The sequence below is a fragment of the Kogia breviceps genome, chromosome 1, assembly GCF_026419965.1.
Source record: "Kogia breviceps isolate mKogBre1 chromosome 1, mKogBre1 haplotype 1, whole genome shotgun sequence".
NCBI classification, from domain to species: Eukaryota; Metazoa; Chordata; class Mammalia; order Artiodactyla; family Physeteridae; genus Kogia; species Kogia breviceps.
In genome coordinates, this window is record NC_081310.1 from 89502301 (window position 1) to 89524137 (window position 21837).

At 49.6% G+C, this 21837-nt stretch overlaps 1 protein-coding gene across 2 annotated transcripts; it reads left to right on the forward strand.

Annotated features, from left to right (window-relative positions):
* Nucleotides 1-4121: 4121 nt before the first annotated feature.
* SLAMF8 (SLAM family member 8) lies at nt 4122-13403 on the forward strand. 2 transcript variants are annotated; one of them, XR_010840845.1, is made up of 6 exons: nt 4123-4395; nt 6977-7303; nt 10450-10755; nt 10837-10941; nt 11127-11434; nt 12645-13399. XR_010840845.1 is itself a non-coding variant. In XM_067035078.1 (5 exons), exons 1-5 carry the CDS (start codon nt 4356-4358, stop codon nt 12707-12709), a joined length of 843 nt encoding a protein of 280 aa, XP_066891179.1. In that variant the 5' UTR covers nt 4122-4355; the 3' UTR covers nt 12710-13403. The 2 variants fall into 2 exon arrangements, 1 of the variants encoding a protein (XP_066891179.1); XM_067035078.1 differs by lacking the exon at nt 11127-11434 and having other exon boundaries at nt 4122-4395; nt 12645-13403.
* Nucleotides 13404-21837: the final 8434 nt, after the last annotated feature.

Genomic DNA, 21837 nt, shown 5'->3' on the forward strand with positions numbered 1-21837 from the left:
AGTGGCACCCAGAGGCCCACCCACCCTCCAGCAACATTCCACCCTCTTCCCTCACCCCTGCCTTCCAAAAGCCCGCTGAAGGCCCCTCCTTCCTGCCTGGTGCTCTTCCTCTGCCTCCTTCTCTGCCAGCTCCCTTCTCTCCCCAAACATCTCACCTTTTCTTTTCCCTTCTCCACTTCCCCCCACCCCAGGAGAAGCAAGGCCCCATTCTACCCTCAGGCCAGTCCAAGGAACAAGGACAAGTGTGAGTGGACAGGGACAGGGCATCACTTGGACAACCCTTCCCACCCCATCAAATTCCACCCAGCCCTGAATCTCTGCACCACGCTGCTCTCAGGGCTAAGGGTTGAGCTCAGACGCTGGTTTGGCCACATTTTACACCTGCTCCCCACTACCCCCACCCCAGCCCGCAGTGCAGGTGGGCAAATGGCAGGTGCAGGCCACTCTGCCTGGCAGATGGGGCTACTACTGCACCTGCCTGGGCTGCGACAGAGGCTCCGGGCTTCCCAGAAAAGCCCCAGAGAGGCTGAGCTCAGCCCCCGCTGCCAGCTTCTCTCTTAATTAAGGAATGTGGGGAGTGGCCCCTTTGAACTTACTAGCTAATTTACTCCATGCACTCCCCCTGTGGCTGGGTAATTAATGTGGTCTGAACCAGTAATTAGCACTGGGGGGAGGGGGGGAAACCTACCACCGCAGACTTAACACTTCCTGTGCCTTCATCAGTCCATTCTTCTCCAGCTGTCACAGGGCTGCTGGAAGTTCTTCTTTGCCCGGAGGTGGGTGGGATATTTTCAGGTCCTCACCCAACCTCCCGCTCCCCACTTTCTCAGCCCCCTGAAATTCCCCTAAAGGAAAAGGGTTGGGGTGGTGCATAGAAGATTGCACCTCATTTCCTGCTTGGATGGACCACTATGGACCACCCTTTCTGCTGAGAGGGAGTGTGACTGCCCACTGTCTCCTCCAAAGGAATTCAGCATCCGTATTCCCAGCATTCACACACCAGCCAGACTCCTGCATTCCATGGCCACCCCAGACCTGGCCTTGACATTTCAGAATCATTCAATCCACTTTAACACATGCTTGAAGGGTACCACCTCATGGAAATCCTGTCCTTGGCGATATACAGGGTGGAGAAATGAAGGGGGTCTGATCCCCGCCCTCAGGAACTGGGAGAAGAGAGTTGAAGCAGGGCTGCTGGCACCTTAACACTCCTTTACCTGCATTTGCACAGCTCTCCCTTCTTCCCTCTCTCTGGCCACTTAGTAACAATGGTTAATTTTTTTTAGTGCCGATTGTCAACTGAAATTAAAATGCACAACGTGAGTTTCCTTTTTATTTGGAGACTTACGGAGGACTAGAGCCGGGGAGACAGCCTCTCAGGCAGCTCTGAGGAACTGCTCTGAAGAGGTTAGGGGGAGGTCAGCATATACGTGATTTTGGAGAAAGAGTAAGTGCAATTAAGCACACATTTTGGTAGAAGGTTACTGCTTGTCACGAGGCACAGCTATCTTAGTTAATGATTTTAGTGCTTTTATAAGTATGGGAAGATGCAAGAAATTGGGTTCATAAAATATCTGAGGGTCTGTTCTACCTGTTTTCCCAGAGCACAGAATGCCTCATCCTGATCGTCACCCTGAATTCCTTTCAGGGTGTATTGTAGGTCAGCAACTGCAGTAGCCAATAACTTGTAGAACTGGATGGTGGGCCACATTCTTTATTTTATCTGACTGTGCACCAGACGCTATCTTAAGTGGTTTCACCCTTACGGCACCATGAAGAGGTAGATACTGTTATTAATCCCCGTTTCGTGAATGAGGACACCGAACACAGAGCAGCCACTTTGCTCAAGGTTTCACAGCCAAGACCTGAACCCAAGAAGCTTGACCCCAGAGCTTGAGTTCTTAAGTCCTACCCTCACCCTCATCTGTTTGTATCCTAAGGCTCACCTCAAACCCTACCCCCTCCATGAGGCCCACCTGGCCTCCTAGTCCCCCAGCTGGCTCCCACCCATCCACCCTCGGGCTCCCATAGCATCCCATGCAGGCAGCTGGCATTGCTCTGACCACACTAATTGTAATTACTAGGTTACATATCTGTCTTCTCATCTAAACTGCAGACTCCTTGAGGGCAAAGGCTGTGCCTTTCATCTTTGTGTCCCCAGCACCTGACATGAAAGTAGATGCTCAATAAATATCTGACACATGGATGATGGAATTGACAGTGGAGTCATATATCAGTCCTCTCCCTTGGCCTCTGTGTCCCATAGGCGGGTGGTGTCCAAGTTCTGTCACAACTCCAGCTCTGCCCCTTTCTCTCTAGAGAATTCCTGTCTACTCCAGTCAGGACAATCACAATAGCTGCTACCCAGACCTCCCTGCCTCTTTTTTCTCTCCCAATCAGCCCTGCACGCTGTCCTCCCACTAGCAAGTTAGCCCAAAATGGACAGCAGCCCCCTCCCTCCAAGCAGTGCTTCTCAGAGCCCTCCCTCCATTCACTAGCTCAGAATCACCTGGAGTGCAGTGCTTGTTAAAACTACAGGTTCCTGAGCCCCAGCCCAGCCCCACTGAACCAGAACCCCTGAGAATCCAAGTTTTCAGCACGGGTGAGAGTTGCTGGCCTCCAGAGTAAAAGCCTAAAGTTAACCCAGCACTCAAGGACCCCATAATCTGACCCCCAGCCTCCCTTTCCATTTTACCCAAGGCAGCCCTAAAGGATTCCTCCCTCTGTTCCTTCATTGCCTCTGGAGCCCACATGGGACCTCCCCGCTGCCAAGCTTTACACTGCTTTCCCCTCATGCTCAGAGCCCACCCCCAGCCTCTGGCCCTCCCTGTTTTCTCAGCTTATCCAAATCATGTCCATCTTCAAGATGCAGCTCGAATTCCACCTTTTAAGGAAGTGTCCCCTGCCCACATCCACAGAGACCTCTTCCCATGCCCTCCTGCAGCGTGGACTGTCTGTGCTGCTCTTTTGCACAGAGCCGTGTCTGTCTGTCGTGGGCCTTCCCTTCCCAGGCACATCTTGTTCCTACAATTTGGTGCTGAGTAACTGGAGGGCAGGAACCCTGTTCTGGACACCTCCTGCTCACCTGCCGCCACATCTGCCTTGTTCCCAGCTGGGTCCAGAGCAGAACGTTCAGTTTGACTGACAGGTCAGAAGCTCTGCAGGACTAGACACCACAAGCCACACTCAGGAAGCTCGGAGATTTTCTTTATCTTCTCGCAAAGCCTTCCCTGACTTAAGAAACCAAGTTACCGCAAGTGAGAAGAGAAACGGAGTTAGGATGGAGAGACTGGCAAAATGGACTGCACTCGGAAGGCTGGAGCTCAGCTCATAGCTCTGCTTCTCTGTGACCCCCGAAAGGTGCTAACCTCACTCTGGTTTTCAAGCTCCCCCATCTCTAACAGGGTGATCATCAGATCCTCTCAGAGGAGAGTTGTAGGGCTTCCAGGAAGCAAAATATGCAGCAATCTCTAGAATTCACACCCTGGTTTAACAAATGTCCATTAAGCATCCATGACATTCCCAGCACCGAGGGGTACACAGAAATGAATATGGGACCTTGGCAACAAACAGTCTGTGGAGATGAGAAAATTGTTGCAAAACAGTGTGCTAAGAGTTATGACAGAGGAAAGGGCACACAGAAAGGAAGGTTCCTCATGCTGCCTGTGGCCAGGAAGCCTGGAACGGGAGTCCGGCCAGCTGCATAGCCTGCATAGCCATGCCACATCCAGATGGATGAATGGAACAAGTACAGCAAACGGAAGTGTGGAATTGGCAGTTCTGAGAAGAGGCAGTCCTGGCTTGGCATGGCTGGAGAGGGGAATGGACGTAGGACAGCGGGCTGGAGAAGCAGGCTGGAGTTGGACTTAGGAGAACCTTGTATGCTAAGCCAAGGGTTAGTCTTTATCCTGAAGACAGTGTGAGGCTGCGGAAGAATTTTAAGCAGAGAAGTGATGATGGGAATCGCAGTTTAGAGGGTTCTCTGTGGTGACAACAGGAAAGGCGGGGGGCAGCTGAGCAGAGTGGGATGTGGGCACGCCTGGCGGGAGTCAGAAAGGAGGATGTGGGCTTGCGGGGATGGGGCGGGGGGGCGCTTGCTATCTGCATTGGCCAACCATATGCATTTGAAAGAGGCTGACTTACAAGAATCAGCTCCTGAAAGAGCCCAGCTAGACCCGAGGCCAACTTCCACTTTCCTCTGGATATTTTCACTTTCAGGGAGTCCTGTTCTGAGTCAACATTCCTCCTTCTAAACATGGGACTTTCCAGAAGGATCACAGCTCCTTCCATGCATCCACTTGACCTGGGATGTTCTGGATTTGGCTGTCGAGCGACTTTGCCTGCCTCTCCGAAGTATGGCCGTGTGGTCCCTGTGGAGTCTGCTTCTCTGGGAAGGTAAGTGGGGCAGGAGGGTGGCCTGGCCTCAGAGAGCTGAAGTCCCTTCCTCAGACATGCGGGCAAGATCCTCTCTCCGACCCAAGTGAGAACCCAGGAGCTGTGGAGGAGTAGGGAAGACTGAAGCAAGTTCTTGGGCAACCTTAAAAGCTAGGCAGGGGCAAAGAGATGCAGGACCCTGGATAGAAGGATGGCAGCACAAAGGAGCCTCCATGTCCCTGAGACACAAGCTCAGGGAGGTTAAAACGGAGGCTGGTGGTACCATTGGTTTTGAAAGAGATGGTCGTGAGAATGTGAGGCTCTGGCAGTGTTAACACATGCAAATTCTAAATGTGGTCTGGGGAGAGCAGGGGAGGGCAGGGCTCTTACAATCTGAAGATGTCTTTCCAACAGCCTGTGGGAGAGCTGAGACTCCTCCCTGCAGGTCTGTGGAAGTGGACATTGAGGAGGGATGAGAGACAAAAGCAAGTTAATATATTGCCTGTGGACTTGGAGTGGTCGATAGCGGTGTGATGTCAGAAAAGACAAATCAGGTCTCTTCAACACTGGGCGACACCCCCCGCATCCTGTCCGATGCCTGACTTCCCTCCCTTGGTTAACAAGTGGTCAGTATGACAAGGGCCAGCACTGCTAGGCCAGGGGATGGGAGCCATGGGGTGTGGCAAGTACTCAGACATATTTGTTTGTGTCAGGAACTCATAGGGACTTCAAGATGATTTTGTCCAGTGTCCCCACCTGAGTTCCTGGCTCCAAAAGTCTGCAGATTTCAACATTTCTAAATGTGTGAAGGAAATCCTGCCAAAAAGAGGGAATCTGTTTGGTTCACAAATCTTTCAAATCTGTGGACGTGGGAAGCAAAAATAATTTTTCTGAATGGTAAAAGAGATGAGTACCACTGGTTGAATGTACCCCCTTGCTTTACGAGTGGGATAATGGAAGCCTTTAGAGGGAAGAGGTATGCTGACAATTGCACAGCTTGTTCATGGCAGAGCCAGGGCAGGATAAAACAGGAGTCTTGATTGACATCCAGTACTATGCTATCTTTATATGACGTCTCCACTGTGCCTTAACCCTGAAGCCATCCCCAGTTAGGACTGAGATGACTGGGGCTTGGCAGGGCAGTGAGAAGGACAGAAGACTAGAGTTACCAGCGGCTGGCTGAGTGATCATCCAGAACACGGCTCCCTAACCAAACTCCCAGCACTTGGGTGTGTTCTCCATCTGCTTTTATTCTGCTCTGAACCCTCGTGCCCACCACTGTGCTGGATACAAGGGAAGTCCTCAGCCAATTTCGTCATGCATTAAGTATACCTGCCGAGCTTCTCCTACAACCTGCTCCTAAACTGTGTTGGGCACAGGAAGTACAAACACGAAAAGAGGAACTCATGGTCTCATGGGACTCATAAACAAGTGGTCACAATAGAGGGATAGGAGCATTTGTAGTGGTGATGCCAGCCCACTGTGGGAACACAGAGAGAGTTTGTAACCTGCAGTGACAGATGGCAGAGGCCAGGGAAGGCAGTGATGCTTCAAGGAGAAGCAGAAATTAGTCAGCAAAGGAGTCAGAGGGGCACTTCAAGCAGAAGTGTCACCCACACAAGTCACACTGAATATGTTCCCAGCAAAACAGCCTCTTGACATCTCACCCCCATTCTGTTTCTCCTCCTGTTCTGGATCACAGAGAATGGCATCCAGTGGGTCCCAAGGACCTGGGAGCCATCCTTGACTCCTGGCTCCCTCACTCCCCAGATCTAATCTGTTACCAGATCCCACAGATTACACACAGTAATCTCTCCATTCCCCCAACTCTGCCTGTCTCAGCTGCTCCCTTCCTCAGTACAAGTTTCCATTGTACTTCCAGTACAAGTACAATCCCACTCTCCTCGGGATTAATAGACGCAGCCTCAGTCTTGCCCCACCTCCTGTGCAGCCTGCACACCTCTGCTGGAGTTCTCTTTCTAACCATGGATCTAATCACATCACTCTCTTACTTAAAGACTATCCAAGGCCCCCCATCACTCTAAGGATAAAGCCCAAACTCCAAAGTTGTTTTTAGGGCCCTGCAGGATCTGGCTCCCACAGACTCTGCAGTGCTATTTCTTACTCCCTCTGCAGAGAACTACTTTCAGTTCCCCACGGTGCACCGCACCGAGCTCTCTCACCCGTCCGGGCCTTTGTGTGTGCCTCCCACTCAGTCTCTAACACTTCCCCATCTCCACTCCAGGCCGCCCTCTGCTTGGCCTGGCTGATTCCCATTCCTCTTTCCGGTCTCAGTTTAACCTTTTCTTCTCTGAGTACCTCAAGGCCTGGCAAGGTCACCCTATCAGCCTGTGTTCTCCCAGGGCACCCATTTTTGCCATCATGGTAAATTGCTGTCTTAAGAGTCTGAGCTCCACGAGCACAGAGACTGGATCCCCTTCCTCACTGTTTTATCCCCAGTCCCTGGCGCAGTGCACTCTCAGCTTGGGTGGAGGGAGTGTGGAGAGAAGGGCCGTCACATGCTCCGCAGCAGCTCAGCTGCATGCAGGAGAGAGACGAGGAGGTTTGGGGCAGGCAGAGTGATGGGGTTCTGTCCTTTCAGCACTACTTCCCTTCATTGTCACCGGTGCCCAAGTTCAGGGCCAGGTGGGGGGCTCGGTGCTGCTGGTGGCTAAGCGTCCTCCCAGCTTCCAAATCCGAGAGGCCATCTGGAGATCCGTCTGGCCTTCAGAGGAGCTCCTGGCCACGTTTTTCCGGGGGTCTCTGGAGACTCTGTACCACTCCCGCTTCCTGGGCCGAGCCCAGCTGCACAGCAACCTCAGCTTGGAGCTGCGGCCACTGGAGTCTGGAGACAGCGGCAACTTCTCCGTGCTACTGGTGGACAAGGAAGGTCGAGCCTGGACCCAGACCCTGCAGCTCAAGGTGTATGGTGAGTGCGCCTGACTCAGGCTCTCTGCCCCACCTCCTCCCACAAAGCTCCGGAAAGGCATCCTGGGTCCTGGAAACTGGGGAGAGCTGGGGTCTAGAAACCTCTGGCTTCTGACCTCATGGCTGATTCAGGGAACAGCTGCTTCCCCACAGCCACAGGTAAGAAAACTCCTCGGGTTCTCGCAGGTGAGCTTCTGGCTGGGGCAGCAAGGCTTTTCCGCCCTACAGTCCTGGTCTGAATTCTAGCTTGGTCTTTTCTCATCTCAGTGGCCTTGGATACAGTACTTACTCCCTGACATTGACCTTTCTCACTTGTAAAACCAGTATAGTAATATTACCATGAAAATCCCAGTAAAGGTAAAATCAGTGGCATTTGAGAAAGCATCTGGGATAGAGGCTGCCCCAGACATCATCAATTCTAAGATAACAGGTTATAAGATCTGCCATTATTTTATGCACCACCAAAAAGAAAAATAAATATTGCAATTAAACTATGACACAATGTTTTTAATTTAAAAATTCATTGTAACTAAAGTATAGAATTTTTATGTCATATTTTTTAAAAGAGCTCTTTTAGATGTATTGAGAGATTTTAAATTTCCATCATTCATGGGTGTTCTCTGTTATTTGTTATTGCAAAATAAACCATCCCCAAACTTACTGGTTAAAAACAACAAATATTTTTGTTTCTCACAAGTCTGACTTGGCAGGGCTCAGCTGAGAAGATCCTCTGTTCTACATAGGTTTATTAGAGTCATTCATAAAGCTGCTCTCAGTACCTCAGCTGGGGTGACTGAATTCACTGGAGGCTGGATGGGTCTTTCTTTCCAGCAACTTCACCTCCACCTCTGTCACAACCCGCACCTCCACCACCTCCACTATCACCTGCACCACCATCACCACCTCCACCACCCCCACCACCACCTGCACCACCATCACCACCTTCACCTCCACCACCCCCACCACCACCTCTACCACCATCACGACCTCCACCTCCGCCACCCCCACCATCACCTGCACCACCATCACCACCTCCACCTCCACCACCACCACCACCACCTGCACCACCATCACCACCCGCACCTCCACCACCTCCACTATCACCTGCACCACCATCACCACCTACACTTCTACCACTGCCACTGTATATCTGCTGGTAAAGATAAAATGGCCTTTGAACTCCCATTCATCTATCTAGTGGCTTGGAAAAGATATGTCAGTGACCCCTATTTCAGTAAAACCTCAGAAATTGAGATAGAATAAGGGGGAGGAAAAGGTCCAAATTTAAGAATGGAGAGGGCTTCCCTGGTGGCACAGTGGTTGAGAATCTGCCTGCCGATGCAGGGGACACGGGTTCGTGCCCCGGTCCGGGAAGATCCCACATGCCTCAGAGCGGCTAGGCCCGTGAGCCATGGCCGCTGAGCCTGCGCGTCCGGAGCCTGTGCTCCGCAACGGGAGAGGCCAAAACAGTGAGAGGCCCGCGTACCGCAAAAAAAAAAAAAAAAAAAAAAAAGAATGGAGAGTAGTGGTGATAGCTGGGCAGAGCGAAACACTGAGGGAGAGAAAGGCAGTAGCAAACTGGAAAGAGAGAGACTCTCCCACACCTAGAGGGAGATAACTGTCTCATCACTTAGGTGAACCACACGGGCTGCCAGTGTACAATTAAGTGTGTATCCTTTTGGATGCACACGACCCTGATCCATGTTGCACGGCTTGGCAAGCAGAGTGCTGGCTGGAATTCAGCACCCCGCTCTCACCTGTTACCCCCTGAGCTCAGCGCCCTTGCACAGTGAACAGCCTTCACAACCATACAGGCAGCTAGGGAGGCTCTCCCCCGTTCTGAGTCTCAGCTGTCACATATGTGAAATGAGGACGTTGAATGTGATAATACATGCAGTACCCACACCACTAAGCTCTAAAATGCCTTGTTCTCAGCATCTGAATTACAGATTTTAAGGAAATTGCTGTTTTATTGCTTCCAAATACATAGCGTGATTAGAACTAATTGCACAAAGCTGCCAAGCAGCCGTTCTTAGGAGCTCTGCTTTGACAATAGATAAGAATGATTTGAATTAGCAGATCAGTTACTAGAAATGTCAATGGGTGTTTCTACTGTGCCTGATCATGTTTGGAAGCAGCTTGTCCTCTTAAGTCGTGTAAATATCTCCCTCCCCTGTAATCTTTGTTTATACTATTAGTGCACCCAGCAAATCTTTTCTTTTTTCATATCACAAATCCCACCAGATTGAGCTGGCATTAATGAGGTTTTACTCAGCTTAACTTTGGAAAGCTCTCAGAGACTGAGCCCTTCCGTTGTTGCCAGAATGCTCTCCGGCTGGCCCCCTTTGCCACGAGACTCATGATCTACTCATCAACCGATGTAGGAGAGGGCAGCCATGGCCTGGGATGCCAGGACACCTATTTGTCCAATGGCCCAGGTAGCTGAGCACCTTGAGAGCAAGGGTTATGGAGATTAAAAGGCAGAGCCCCTACCCCCTGCTCTGCTCCTTCACAGAATTTTGCATCCTTGTAATAATTTTCTTAGTGATTCATAATCACTTGTTAGTATGTCTTCCTCACCAAACTCCAAAAGCTCCCAAAGTCCAGGAATGTGTTTGTTTTTGTGCCTACCTTAACAAACGTTTATTGTCTCTCTGACTGATGTATCATGTTATCAGGGAAATTTGACGACAAGGGATACAGAGAGTTCTCAGAGGGCTCAGAGCCATACCTGGAATATCAGAGAAGGCTTCATAATCAGAGCAGTAAGCAGTGTGTCCAAACTGGGCCTTGGAGGATGAGTAGGAGTTTTCTAGGAGGGTGAGACGAGAAAAGCATATGTGTACAGCTGAGCCATATGAAAGATATAAAGAAGACCATGACACGTTTGGGAGAACAAGAAATTAATTAAGATGGGTGGGGAGGATCCGCAGGAGATACAGCTGGAGAGGTTGACATCAACCATTTAATGAAGGATTTTGAATACGAGACTTAGAAATTCAGCTTCTGTCCTGTGGGCAATGGGAGACTGTTGAGGATTTAGAGCCAGAGTGGCCTAGTCAGAGCCCTGCATGGATCCCAGAGCTGGAGTTACGGGCCCCGCTCAGCATCCCTATAACCCACACTGGCTCTGCTGTTCTTGCTCAGATGCAGTGCCCAGGCCCGTGGTACAAGTGTTCATTGCTGTATCAGAGGATGCTCAGCCCCCCAAGACCTGCCAAGTGTTCCTGTCCTGTTGGGCTCCCAACATCAGCGACATAACCTATAGCTGGCGACGGGAGAGAACCGTTGACCTTGATATCAAGCCAGGTGGCCTCTTCATGGACGGACAGGTGCTGAGTGTGTCACTGGGACCAGGTGACAAAGGTGTGGCCTATTCCTGCATTGTCTCAAACCCTGTCAGCTGGGACTTGGCCACAGTCACCCCCTGGGAGAGCTGCCATCACCAGGCAGGTATGCCAAGGGCTGGGGATCAGCGGTTGAGGGATCGTGAAGCATCCAGTCCGCCTGTGACCCTGCCCCCTCCATGTCCAGCTCCAGGGATGGCCTCCTACAAAGACGTGCTACTGGTGGTGGTGCCTGTCTTGCTGCTCCTGATCTTGGCTGGTCTCTCTGCCTGGCACTGGGGCCCCTGCTCAGGTAGGAGTCTTGCAAGGGCTGGGGGTGGGTGGAGGAGGTAGGTCTTCTGGGAAGGAGGGCCAAGTTTGGACCTCCTCCTATTTAGGCTTACCTCTCCCATGTCATCTCTTGGCCCTCTCCATCTGAACTACTTGAAGTTCCTTTAGCAGTTTTCAAATGAGCTACTCTCTTGTGTGCCTCTGCAGACATTTGCACATTCTACTCTTTCTGTCTGGAACACATTTTCCATAACTTCCCACCCAACTCGCCTTCTTCATTTGGCTGTCACCTCCACCATCTTCAAGGTGTGCCCCCTCCAGGAAGCCTTCCCGACCTTCTCTCCCACACCCAGGCTGGGTTTGTGTCCTGCCTTGACTCTCCAGTGCTCATCTCAGTCACCGCACTTACTGCCCTCACTCTCCCACGGAGTTCTCAGGTCTTGAAAGACAAAGACTGAGTCACCACGCCCTGACACCTAGCAAGGGCTCCTGGAACATAGCTGGTATCAATAAAGGTATGTTGAGTGAAAATCTAGATGAATCCCAACTCCTTTCCAACCATCCTAGGAAAGGCTCCCTGAGAGAAGCACCTCTCTGGCCAGGGACTGATAGGGCCTCCTTCCCCCAGGAGAAGAGGGAAGGGGACACTCAGAGGTCAAGCTGGGTTCTGAGCTCTCCATCCAGCTCCTGAAAGAACTACCCCAGCTGACCTGGGCTTTGTGGACATGTCCATCCAAGACTGTCTGGCTGGTCCCAGGATGGAGAAAATGGGTCAGCAAGGAGAAGGAGGCATAAGACTTCAGTGGATGTGTGTCCTAAAAGGCAAGAGTCTTGGCCCAGCCACTGAGCATGCAGCTGGGCTGGCTGGCTGGCTCCTGTATATTCTTTCCACAGGCAAGGGAGGGAAGAGAGAGCAGCAGAGGTCACACTCCACCTAGGGGCCTGTCTGCTCCTGAGAGGGTCTGACCTGGCCCTCTGCCTCAGACAGCCCCCAGGATTTGTGGTAAGAAGGTGGAAGCCAGGAAGCGAGCAGCTTTTTGTTTTAACAGCTTTATTGGACTATAATTCACATACCATGTAATTCATGCATTTCAAGTGTAAAACTCAATGGCTTTTATTACAGTCACAGAGCTGTTCATCCATCACCACATTCAAATTGAGAACATTCTCATTACCCCAAAAAGAAATTCCCAAGCCCAGTCCCCCTTTCCCTTCCAGCCCCAGGCAACCACTAACCTCCTTTCTGTCTCTAGACTGTCTCTTCTGGACAGTCTATCCTGTAAATGGAGTCATGTACTGTGTGATCCTCTGGGACTGACTTCTTTCACTTCGCCTAAAGTTTTCAAGGCTCAGAAAAGAGCAGCTTTGGACACTGAGAGGGTAGAGAGAATCCAACTACCTGGGATAGTGGAAAGGCTCTAGCCAGGGCATCTGGAGGCTGGCCCTTGGCTCTGCCACATGGCTTCTGCCTAGTTATTTAACTGGGTCCATCCCAGCTCTAAGTTTCTATACCTTCTACAGCTAAATGCATGCCATAATTGCAGAGAAAGTCTAGACATTAGGAAGAACTTCCTGTCCTTGAAGCATCCATCTCCTTTTCCAGGGTCTTAGAAAACCAGGAGAGCTATTCCTTGCCTGAGATGATCTTGGACTAGGGCAGTCAGGATTCAGAGGCCTTAGGTACAAACATTGGAGGGGTAACCTTCGTTCTGCTCTCCTTGCCAGGGAAAAAGAAGGAGGATGTCTGTGCTGGTGAAGTGGCTCCAGAGACAGAGAACCCCCTTGTGTAGGGTGTGCCATGAGCGATGCCTGGGTCATGAGGAAACCCACTGCCTAGCCACATGATGCTCTGGGATGTAGCTGGTACCTGGGAACCACCGTGGACCTCGTACCTCCTGTGAGACTCCTGTACCACCTCTCAGGAGCAGCCTGGGCAGCCGTCACACCGGGAGGACAGGAAACGCTGGCAACAAGCTTCCACACCTTCGCCCTTCCCTCTCCCCTGGTTGCATGTCCTGGCTCTGCTCTGGGAAACATGGGCCCAGCAGGACATCCCCTCAAGGACACTGGAGGTTCTCCAGGATCCATAGATTGATTGTCCAGGGCACTCACTCCTCCACCACTGTTTGTGAAGTATTGTTATGGATTGAATTTGTCCCCTTTAAAGTCACATGTTGAAATCCTAACCCCCAATATCTCAGGATATGACTGTGTTTGGAGATAGGGTCTTTAAAGAGATAATTAAGGTTAAATGAGGTCACTGAGATGGCCCTAATCCGATATGTCTGGTGTCCTTATAAGAAGAGGGAGAGACACCAGGAATGCACACACAGAGAGAAAAAGCCATGGAAGGACACAGAGAGAAGGAAGCCCTCTGCAAGCCAAGGAGAGAGGCCTTGGGAGAAACCAAACCTGATAACATCCTGGTCTTGGATTTCCAGTCTCCAAGACAGAGAAAATAATTTTCTGTCGTTTAAGCCACCCATTCTGTGGTATCTTGTTATGACAGCCCTAGCAGACTAACACAACAATTAACCAACCAGCATCAAAGGATTACTTCCAGCCTGGGTCCTGGTCTCTAAAAGACATTAGACAATCACCCACTTTCAGTCCCAACCCCAGACCCTGTCATTTGAGACCCTGATGTTTCCCACAACCAAGGAATTATAAGAAAAGGTCTAGAACCTGATGAAGAAGAGACATGGGGGTCGAGGGTTTCTCCTTCCAGCTTGAAGGACTTGAAAGTTCATGGTCCTCAAAGGTAATTTACAGTTCTAGACAATCAAGGGATGGCTGATATCTCACGGTTGGGATGGGTGCCATTTTGCTGGTAACATCTTTTTAATTGACATCTTCACCCTCAGCACTGACCATCATACCTCCCACAGGAGCTGGAGCTGGGTTTGAGATTCTCTCCTCACTGTCTAGCACAGTGACCAGATAAAGAGAGATTAAGTTCCTCAGCCAACAGGAAGTTCTTGCACAACTTCAAGAAAATCAGCTCAGTTCAGGATGACGGTCTCTGCCTGATACTGAGAGAGGGAGGAGCCAGGAAAAGCTAAACAGAAGGGAAATTATGGAGGGAAAGGAGCTGAGGCATCCTAATATCTGCCGCACTCATTTTCAGGTGCAAGTGCAGAAGATCTACCCAAGTTCAAGGGACCCACCACTCAATGGCAAGATGTTCAAGGTCACTTTGAAAAGAGAGCATGTGGGATGGAAGATATTATTATTGTGGCCATCTCTGCAAAACACAATCTGCCACTGAGTGATTCTATCTTAAAAAGCTCTGGAATATTGCCACTGGAAAAAATTGATGAGCTAAACTTACACTTAAGAATTAGTAGATGATATGGTCCAGTATTACTCCCTCCCAAGTGTAACTGGATTTTTTTTCTGGGACCTCACTTAAGTCTTGATGATAGAGGAAGGAGGCATTGAAGAAACAGGGGTAGGTTTTGAAGTATTTTCCCAGGGTGGCTTCAACCCCTCCACGCAGGATGTCAGCCCTGTGCAAGGGGCTTCCCTTTTCTCCCCAGTTCCTGGGCAGTCCCTTCACCTTGGACAAATGGTCAGCTCAGCTGGCCTCCAGATTCATACGGCCACTCCTCCACACAACTAGTCCTGGAATTTCCTTGCCTGCAGGCTCTGCTCAGAGGTCCCCTGCTGGCCACCTGACTTCGCCTAGTCCTTATGCCTCTCCTGCATCCACTTCTCTCCCATCACCTTCTTCCAAGTCCACCTGAACGGTGCACGTGGCCACAGAAGCCAGTGCTGCCGCCACCTGTCATCAGAGGCATTCCCCGGGCCTGGTCAATGAACCAGGCAAAACTGGCCTTAGTCTTTAAAACTGATGTGAAAGAGAAAGCCCAAGGTCTAGCAAATGAGCCATGGTGGTTGAATGAGGGAAACACACACACACACACACACACACACACACACACACACACACACACACTCACACACACACACACACACACACACACACACACACACACACACACCAATCCCCTTCTCTCTTCCCTTCATCTCCAGGGCCCCGCCTCAGATCAGAGCAGTTCTGGATGGGGTGGGACCCACAGTTCTCCTTCACGCGGTAACCCTTGGTGACTTCATGTAGACGGTGGTTTTGTTGTGTGGCACGCCAGGGCCTTTTGAACATATTCACGTTGCTCACATCAACTGAGGTTCCCATCCCCAATGACTCATGTGTCCACTAGTGGACTAATTAACCCACCACAGTGTTTGTGTTGAAAAGCATTGGGATTGATGCTTTAAAAGTCACACGGGAGCAAATATTGATTGAGTGTGCAGCATGCACTGGGTACACTTCAGGGCACTGGCGACTCAGTAGTGAATAAAGCAATGTCCTTCATTCATGGAGTTTATATTTTAGATAATATAAATAAGCAAGTAGGCACATGTCACATGTGGGTAAGTTCTATTAAGAAAGCTAAGGCAGGACTTCCCTGGTGGCGCGGTGGTTGGGAGTCCGCCTGCCGATGCAGGGGACGCGGGTTCGTGCCCCGATCCGGGAGGATCCCACGTGCCGCGGAGCGGCTGGGCCCGTGAGCCGTGGCCGCTGGGCCTGCGCGTCCGGAGCCTGTGCTCCGCGGCGGGAGAGGCCACGGTGGTGAGAGGCCCGCGTATCACAAAAAAAAAAAAAAAAAAAGAAAAAGAAAGCTAAGGCAGAGTAAATGGCAAGAGAATGGTGTGTTGGGGAGAAGGGGTCCGTCTTAGATAAGGGGATCAGAGAACACCTCCTCCTGATGAGGTGACTCGTGAACAGAAGCCTAGTGCAGTGCAGTGAACCATGCAGTGGCTGGGCAAAGAGCGATCCAGAGAGCAGAGGATGCAAAGGCCCTGAGGGGGAGCATAGTTGGGGTTTATGAAGAGGATAACGGAGACCAGGGCAACTGGGCCAAAACAAAGGGGGTGGGGAAGGAAAGGGGAGGACCATAGTGATGGTCTGGGGCCTCAGCACTTGGGACCTTGTGATCTTCAGAACACCCCGTCCCTGGGGTTAGGGAAGACAGGAGAGACCCCTTCTGTTTGAGTGTCAGATTCCTCCCATAATGACCTTGGCACCATTAACTCCAGTGGGCTCATGGTCAGACCAGAGTCCACTCCAAATCTGTGTTTGCTTTTCCTTGTTTTCATTATATCTCCTTTGAGCAAGAACCTTTGTACCTGTCCTGTGTAAATACAAGAGCTGCTCAAGCAAAGGGGTCATGTGCCACGATGTCAGAGGGAATGGAGCGGGGAGGGTATCACAAGAGAGAAGGGTTAGAGACACATTTTCTCAACAGTGGAGCTATGAGCACCCAATGCCTGATTTCAAAAAACATTGGGGAGAGGAAAGGAGGGTGGGGCAAGATAGGGGTAGGGGATTAAGAAGTACAAACTACAGTGCATAAAATAAATAAGCTATAAGGATATACTGTATGGCACAGGGAATTATAGCCATTATTTTAGAATAACTTTAAATGGAGTATAATCTATGAAATATTGAATTACTATTTTGTACATTTGAAACTAATATAACATTGTAAATCAACTATACTTCAATTTTAAAAATTGATAAATAAAAAAACTGCTGCAAACATGAATGATATCTCTGGCAAATCTTCCTTCCATGTTTATCAAGAAGTAGCACCTATTCAGTTCATCAGCACTTGGTTACTTACTGATCTTCAGAGGAAGCACCATCTCCTTCCAGATTTGACTCCATGACTCCCTGCATCCGTTCTGCATGCAAGTTGAAGGAGGGCCTCTAAAATATACAATATATGCCTAGACTGAGGAAAGTTTTAGTGGGCTGTGCACTGGTCAGCATGGGTCCCATCGGCCAGGAGGGGCAGGCTGATCACGTGGATAAAGAGTAGGGATAGGGGACTTCCCTGGTGGTCCAGTGGTTAAGATTTTGCCTTCCAGTGCAGGGGGTGTGGGTTTGATCCCTGGTCGGGGAGCTAAGATCCCACATGCTTTGCAACAAAAAACCAAAACATAAAACAGAAGCAATATTGTACCAAATTCAATAAAGATTTTAAAAGTGGTCCACATCAAAAATATATATATTTTAAAAAAAGAGTGGGAATACCCCCACTGCACAACTAGCCCAGGTCCAGTTCTGGGAGCCACACCTCCAGGGAGACACTGGAAAACTCAAGTGTCAGGAAAAGAATGACCAGATGGTGAAAAGTCTGGAAACCTCATCATATGAGAAATGATTAAAGAAACATCAGCATGTTTAGCTGATAACAAAAAGCTCAGAAGGCCATTGGTCCTCCAATATTTGAAGGGCTCTCATGTAAGCCCTACTGTGTAAGTGAAGCCAATGGAACATATCTCTGTGAGGCAAATACTGACTCATATGAATAATAGGATCTTCAAGCTGGAAGGAAACTTTGTGGTTACTCAGTTCAAGTTTTAAATTTCTCAGGTGGAAGACCAAGGCCCGAAGAGACTGTTACTCCCTAGAATCACGTAACTAGTCACTGGCAGTCAATCAGAATTAGCTTTAGGTTATCTAAATCAACCCAGCCCCTTACTCTGCCCCATACTCCCAGGGAAGAATTTAATAACAAAAGGAGAAATCCAAATATGAAGTGAGCTGTTCCAAAGAATGTGTTTAATCAGAAACCATCTCAGAGCAATACTATAGATCAGAGAATTTTCAGACTAGGTGGGAAGTTGCATTAGATCAGGAATGACAAATAGGTGGTACATATATCCAGACTTCCACCTTCCATGACCATGTCAAACGTGGAGAACTAATTTTGACACAATTTTTCCACTGAGTTCACAAAACTCAAATAACTCTGACCAATTAATTGAAGCAGGAAGCCAAGATGCCATTCCTGCCCTAGACAATCCATAGGATCCTTCCAATGTTAAGAATGGATTATAAATTAAAGAATGAATGACTAAATAGTGGAACAAAGTTGGCCAGTGAAAGGATTCCATTAGGGTGTCAGAAACAAGCCTTGCTTCCTATAAGAAGACTTTCTCTAGCTTGTTTGCTTCTGCCATTTTGCACAGTATGTGCTCAGGGAATGTATCAGAACTCAAAAAAAGGAGAGATGAATCAAAAGTGGTAATGCTATTAGCAGGAAAGCATAAAACAACAGGATATCAGCCAAATACGTGAATCTAATACATATAGCCATTTAAAAATCACATTCTTCAAAATATTTAAGAACAATGGGAAACTATCTTTGGTTGCAAGCAACAGAAACCAACTCTGGTTCTAACTAAAGTGGGAGAAAGAATTTATTAGAAATTCGTGGGTAGCTCAGTGTCATAGTCAGCTTAAGCTGCTGTAAAAGAATATGATATTCTAGGTGGCTTATAAACACCAGAAATTGATTTCTTATGTTTCTGGAGGCTGGGAAGTCCAAGATCAAGGCAACAGCAGATTTGGTATCTGCTGCGAGCCAGACTTCCTGGTTCATAGACAGCTGTCTTCTTGCTATGTCATCACATGGCAGAAGGGGCAAGGGAGCTCTCTGGGGTCTGTTTTTAGGGGCAATAATTCTATTCCTGAGGACTCCATCCTCAGGACCTAATTACCTCCCAAAGATCTCACCTCCAAATACCATCACACTGGGAATTAGGTTTCAGCATATGAATTTTGGGGAACATAAATATTCAGTCTATAGCACTTAGAGAACCAAAGAAAACCCTGACCAACAAGGCCTTGGAAAGAACAAAGCCAGGTGGCCTTGGGGAATGCAAGCCTCAGGCCCCTTCCTTAGGGGCCACTGTGGGATAAATCTATTCTGTTTTCTGTTCCTATGTTACTCACTGAAGATTAAAACTCTCAGCAAAAGATTGAGCTGGCCTGGGCTCTGGGGCAAAGGGCCAGTTCCTCCTATGCTACCAATTCTGGTATGAAACTCCAATAGTGGGCTTCCCTGGTGGTGCAGTGGTTAAGAATCTGCCTGCCAATGCAAGGGACACAGGTTCGAGCCCTGGTCCAGGAAGATCCCACATGCCACGGAGCAACTAAGCCCGTGCGCCACAACTACTGAGCCTGAGCTCTAGAGCCCGCAAGCCACAACTACTGAGCCCATGTGCCACAATTACTGACGCCTACGCGCCTAGAGCCCATGCTCCTCAGCAAAAGAAGCCACGACAATGAGAAGCCTGTGCACTGCAATAAAGAGTAGCCCCTGCTCACCCCAACTAGAGAAAGCCCGCACACAGCAACGAAGACCCAAAGGAGCCAATAAATAAATAAATAAAATTTATTTTAAAAAAAGAAACTCCAATAGTCCAAAATTTCTGAGTCCAAATCTAGACTTCCAGGCCATTTTGAAGGTATATGTGTCAAAGGAGGAGGACAGGACATGTTTTATGTAACAGTTTGTTAGCCTGATTTATCATTACAAAAGTTAAGGGCAGGTCTGAATAGGGGGGCCCCTCTCCCTGGACTTTTTTCTGTCATGATTCCCATCCACCTCCTGAAACTGAGACCCTCCCCCTGCTGCCCCATGATGAAGAGCAAGGCCCCAGCTCACACTGCAGCCCAGAATCAAACTGTTCTGGGATCAAACGGGGGACAACAGCCCCTGATTCCCTGCAGGATTGAGCTGTGCATCTCCAGCGTTCATCCCTCAGCGTGTCTTTTGCAGGCAGTCTCTGTGGCCAGAGACACAGGAAATACAGCTGTGAGTAGGGCAGATGGGGCTCTGCACCCAGGAAGCTTGCCATCTAGTTGGAGAGAGCAACATGAAACAAATACACACAACTATGTAATTAAAATTGTGCTAAGCTCTGGAGAGGAAAAGAACCGAAAATTGTGAGCAAGAATAATGAGGCAGCAGAATATAGATGGTGCAGGGCAACCCCAATGGCACCTCTGAGGAGGGATGTTCCCGCTGAGACTAGCAGGGACAGTAGCTAGTAAAGCAAAGTAAGGAGGCCTGCTACGCTGAGGATGAGCATGCTGGGAAGCCCTTCTGGAAAGACCTTGACATATACGAACGTCTGAAGGAAGGTCCTTATGACCAGAGTTTAATGAGTAAGGGGGGCCCTGGGAGGAGAAAACAGCAGAGGTCAGATCATGCAGGGTCTAGTAGGACATGGTAAGATTTAAATTTTAATTCTAAATGTAAACGGAGGTCACTGAAGAGTTTTAAGAAGGGAAATGACATGATCAGACTTGCACTTTTAAAAGCTCACTCTGGGGGCTGTGTGGACAATGGATTGATGCGGGGAGAGTGTGAAAGCAGGAAGATGAAGTTAGTGCAGGGATCCTGGCAAGACACGATGATAGATTTGAATTGAGGTGCACGAGGGTGGGGGCGGGGTGAAGAAGTGGATGATTCGAGAAATATCTAGGAGCTATTAGAATAGACAGGACTTTTAGTTATGGGAAGGGGGGTCTGGGCAGGGTCAGGAACGGCACTGGGGTGTCTGACCTGAGTAACTAGGCAGATGGAGGTGCCATTTACCCAAACTGGAAATACAGAAAGAACGGCAAGTTTTAGGGGGAAGTTAAATGTTAATTGACCTGGGGCTTCCCTGGTGGCGCAGTGGTTGAGAATCTGCCTGCCGATGCAATGGATAGCACATGCCCCGGAGCGGGAGAGGCCACAACAGTGAGAGGCCCACGTGCCGGGAAAAAAAAAAAAAAAAAAAAGTTAATTGGCCCTTAATTATCACGGAACAGGACTTTAAAAAGGAACAAGACATTTGGAGGCTGAACAATGTATTGGGTGGCATCATATGAAAATGATCATTTTTATAGATTAAAAATGCTCAAATATAGGCGATTTCATACGACCCAAACCAATAATTTAAATGTAAATCGATTTAAGGAAGAGAAGCCATGGATCCCTCTGTGCCAGTCCACTCCCACCCAGGACAGCTGTCTCATGCCTATGACCAGTTAAGTTTTTACATTCAGCTCCAGAATTACCTTCTAGACCCCCCAACATGAACCTGAGGTTGAAAGGGCTGCAAGACAGCTCAGGCAGAGGGGGCCTCCCACAGCACCCTCAGCGCCAACTGCCCCAGCAGATCCTGTCCTGGTCAGTTTCTCAGCCACGTGGCCCTGAATCCTGCCTACTCACCCCAGAGAGCCCCTAAACATTCAGGACCCGAGGTTAATAATGGTGTGGCACACTGGAGCTGCCTCTCTGGCCATGAGGGGCCATCCTTGACCCCAACACCCTCTGAATGCAACCCACACCCTCAGCATTCAGATTCCCACCTAGATTGTCCAGGTGGAGCCCCGATGCTGTCTCAGGAGAGCCTTTCCAAGCAGAGGCAGCGTCATGGTCAGACAGAGAAAAGCAGCACATCAGTCACTCCAAAGGAGTCATCGTCAGACACCATGATTGTCCCATAGAGATAGGTCTCATCAGCCAGGTCAGAGGCACTGGGCCTCTCCCTGAGGCATCCTTTCAGTGGGCGGGGGGGACTTCAAGAGGAGCCGCCTCAGAGTCAGGCTGACTGGGGAAAGGAGAATCGTAGGCTGTGCCTTGCTGGACAGTAAAGAGGGTGCAGCATCCTGGGATGGAAACCAGTGCCTGCCAGCAGGGGGGTCTCAGCCACAGAGCTGGAGTAGCACTAAAGCAGAGATTATCTGGCTACTCAGTCAGTGCTCTGGACTGGGAATGTTCCTTATTCTTCCAAAGTGCCAATGGGTACTTAGGGGAGGAGAGGGCAGGGCTGAGAGTCAGAGGCAGCATGAATCAGGGCCTTGGGGTGGCGGTGTTCCCAGGCCAGGAGAGGAGAGTACTAGTGGTCTGCTGTGTCCCATCCCTTGAAGCTGTGGTCATCTAACCATCACTGACCGCAGTGAACATCCTCTCCTCTAACACACAGCCTCCTGTGAGACAGTCCAAGCACCCGGTTTGAGGGACACCCAAACATCCCATCACCAAGTTCCCTCTTTGCCTAAGGGACC

Coding starts and splice junctions, on each gene's coding strand:
- SLAMF8 (XM_067035078.1), top strand. CDS start 4,356: ATGGCCGTGTGGTCCCTGTGGAGTCTGCTTCTCTGGGAAG. Junction 4,396..6,976: donor GAGTCTGCTTCTCTGGGAAG/GTAAGTGGGGCA, acceptor CTGTCCTTTCAG/CACTACTTCCCTTCATTGTC. Junction 10,756..10,836: donor GAGCTGCCATCACCAGGCAG/GTATGCCAAGGG, acceptor CTCCATGTCCAG/CTCCAGGGATGGCCTCCTAC.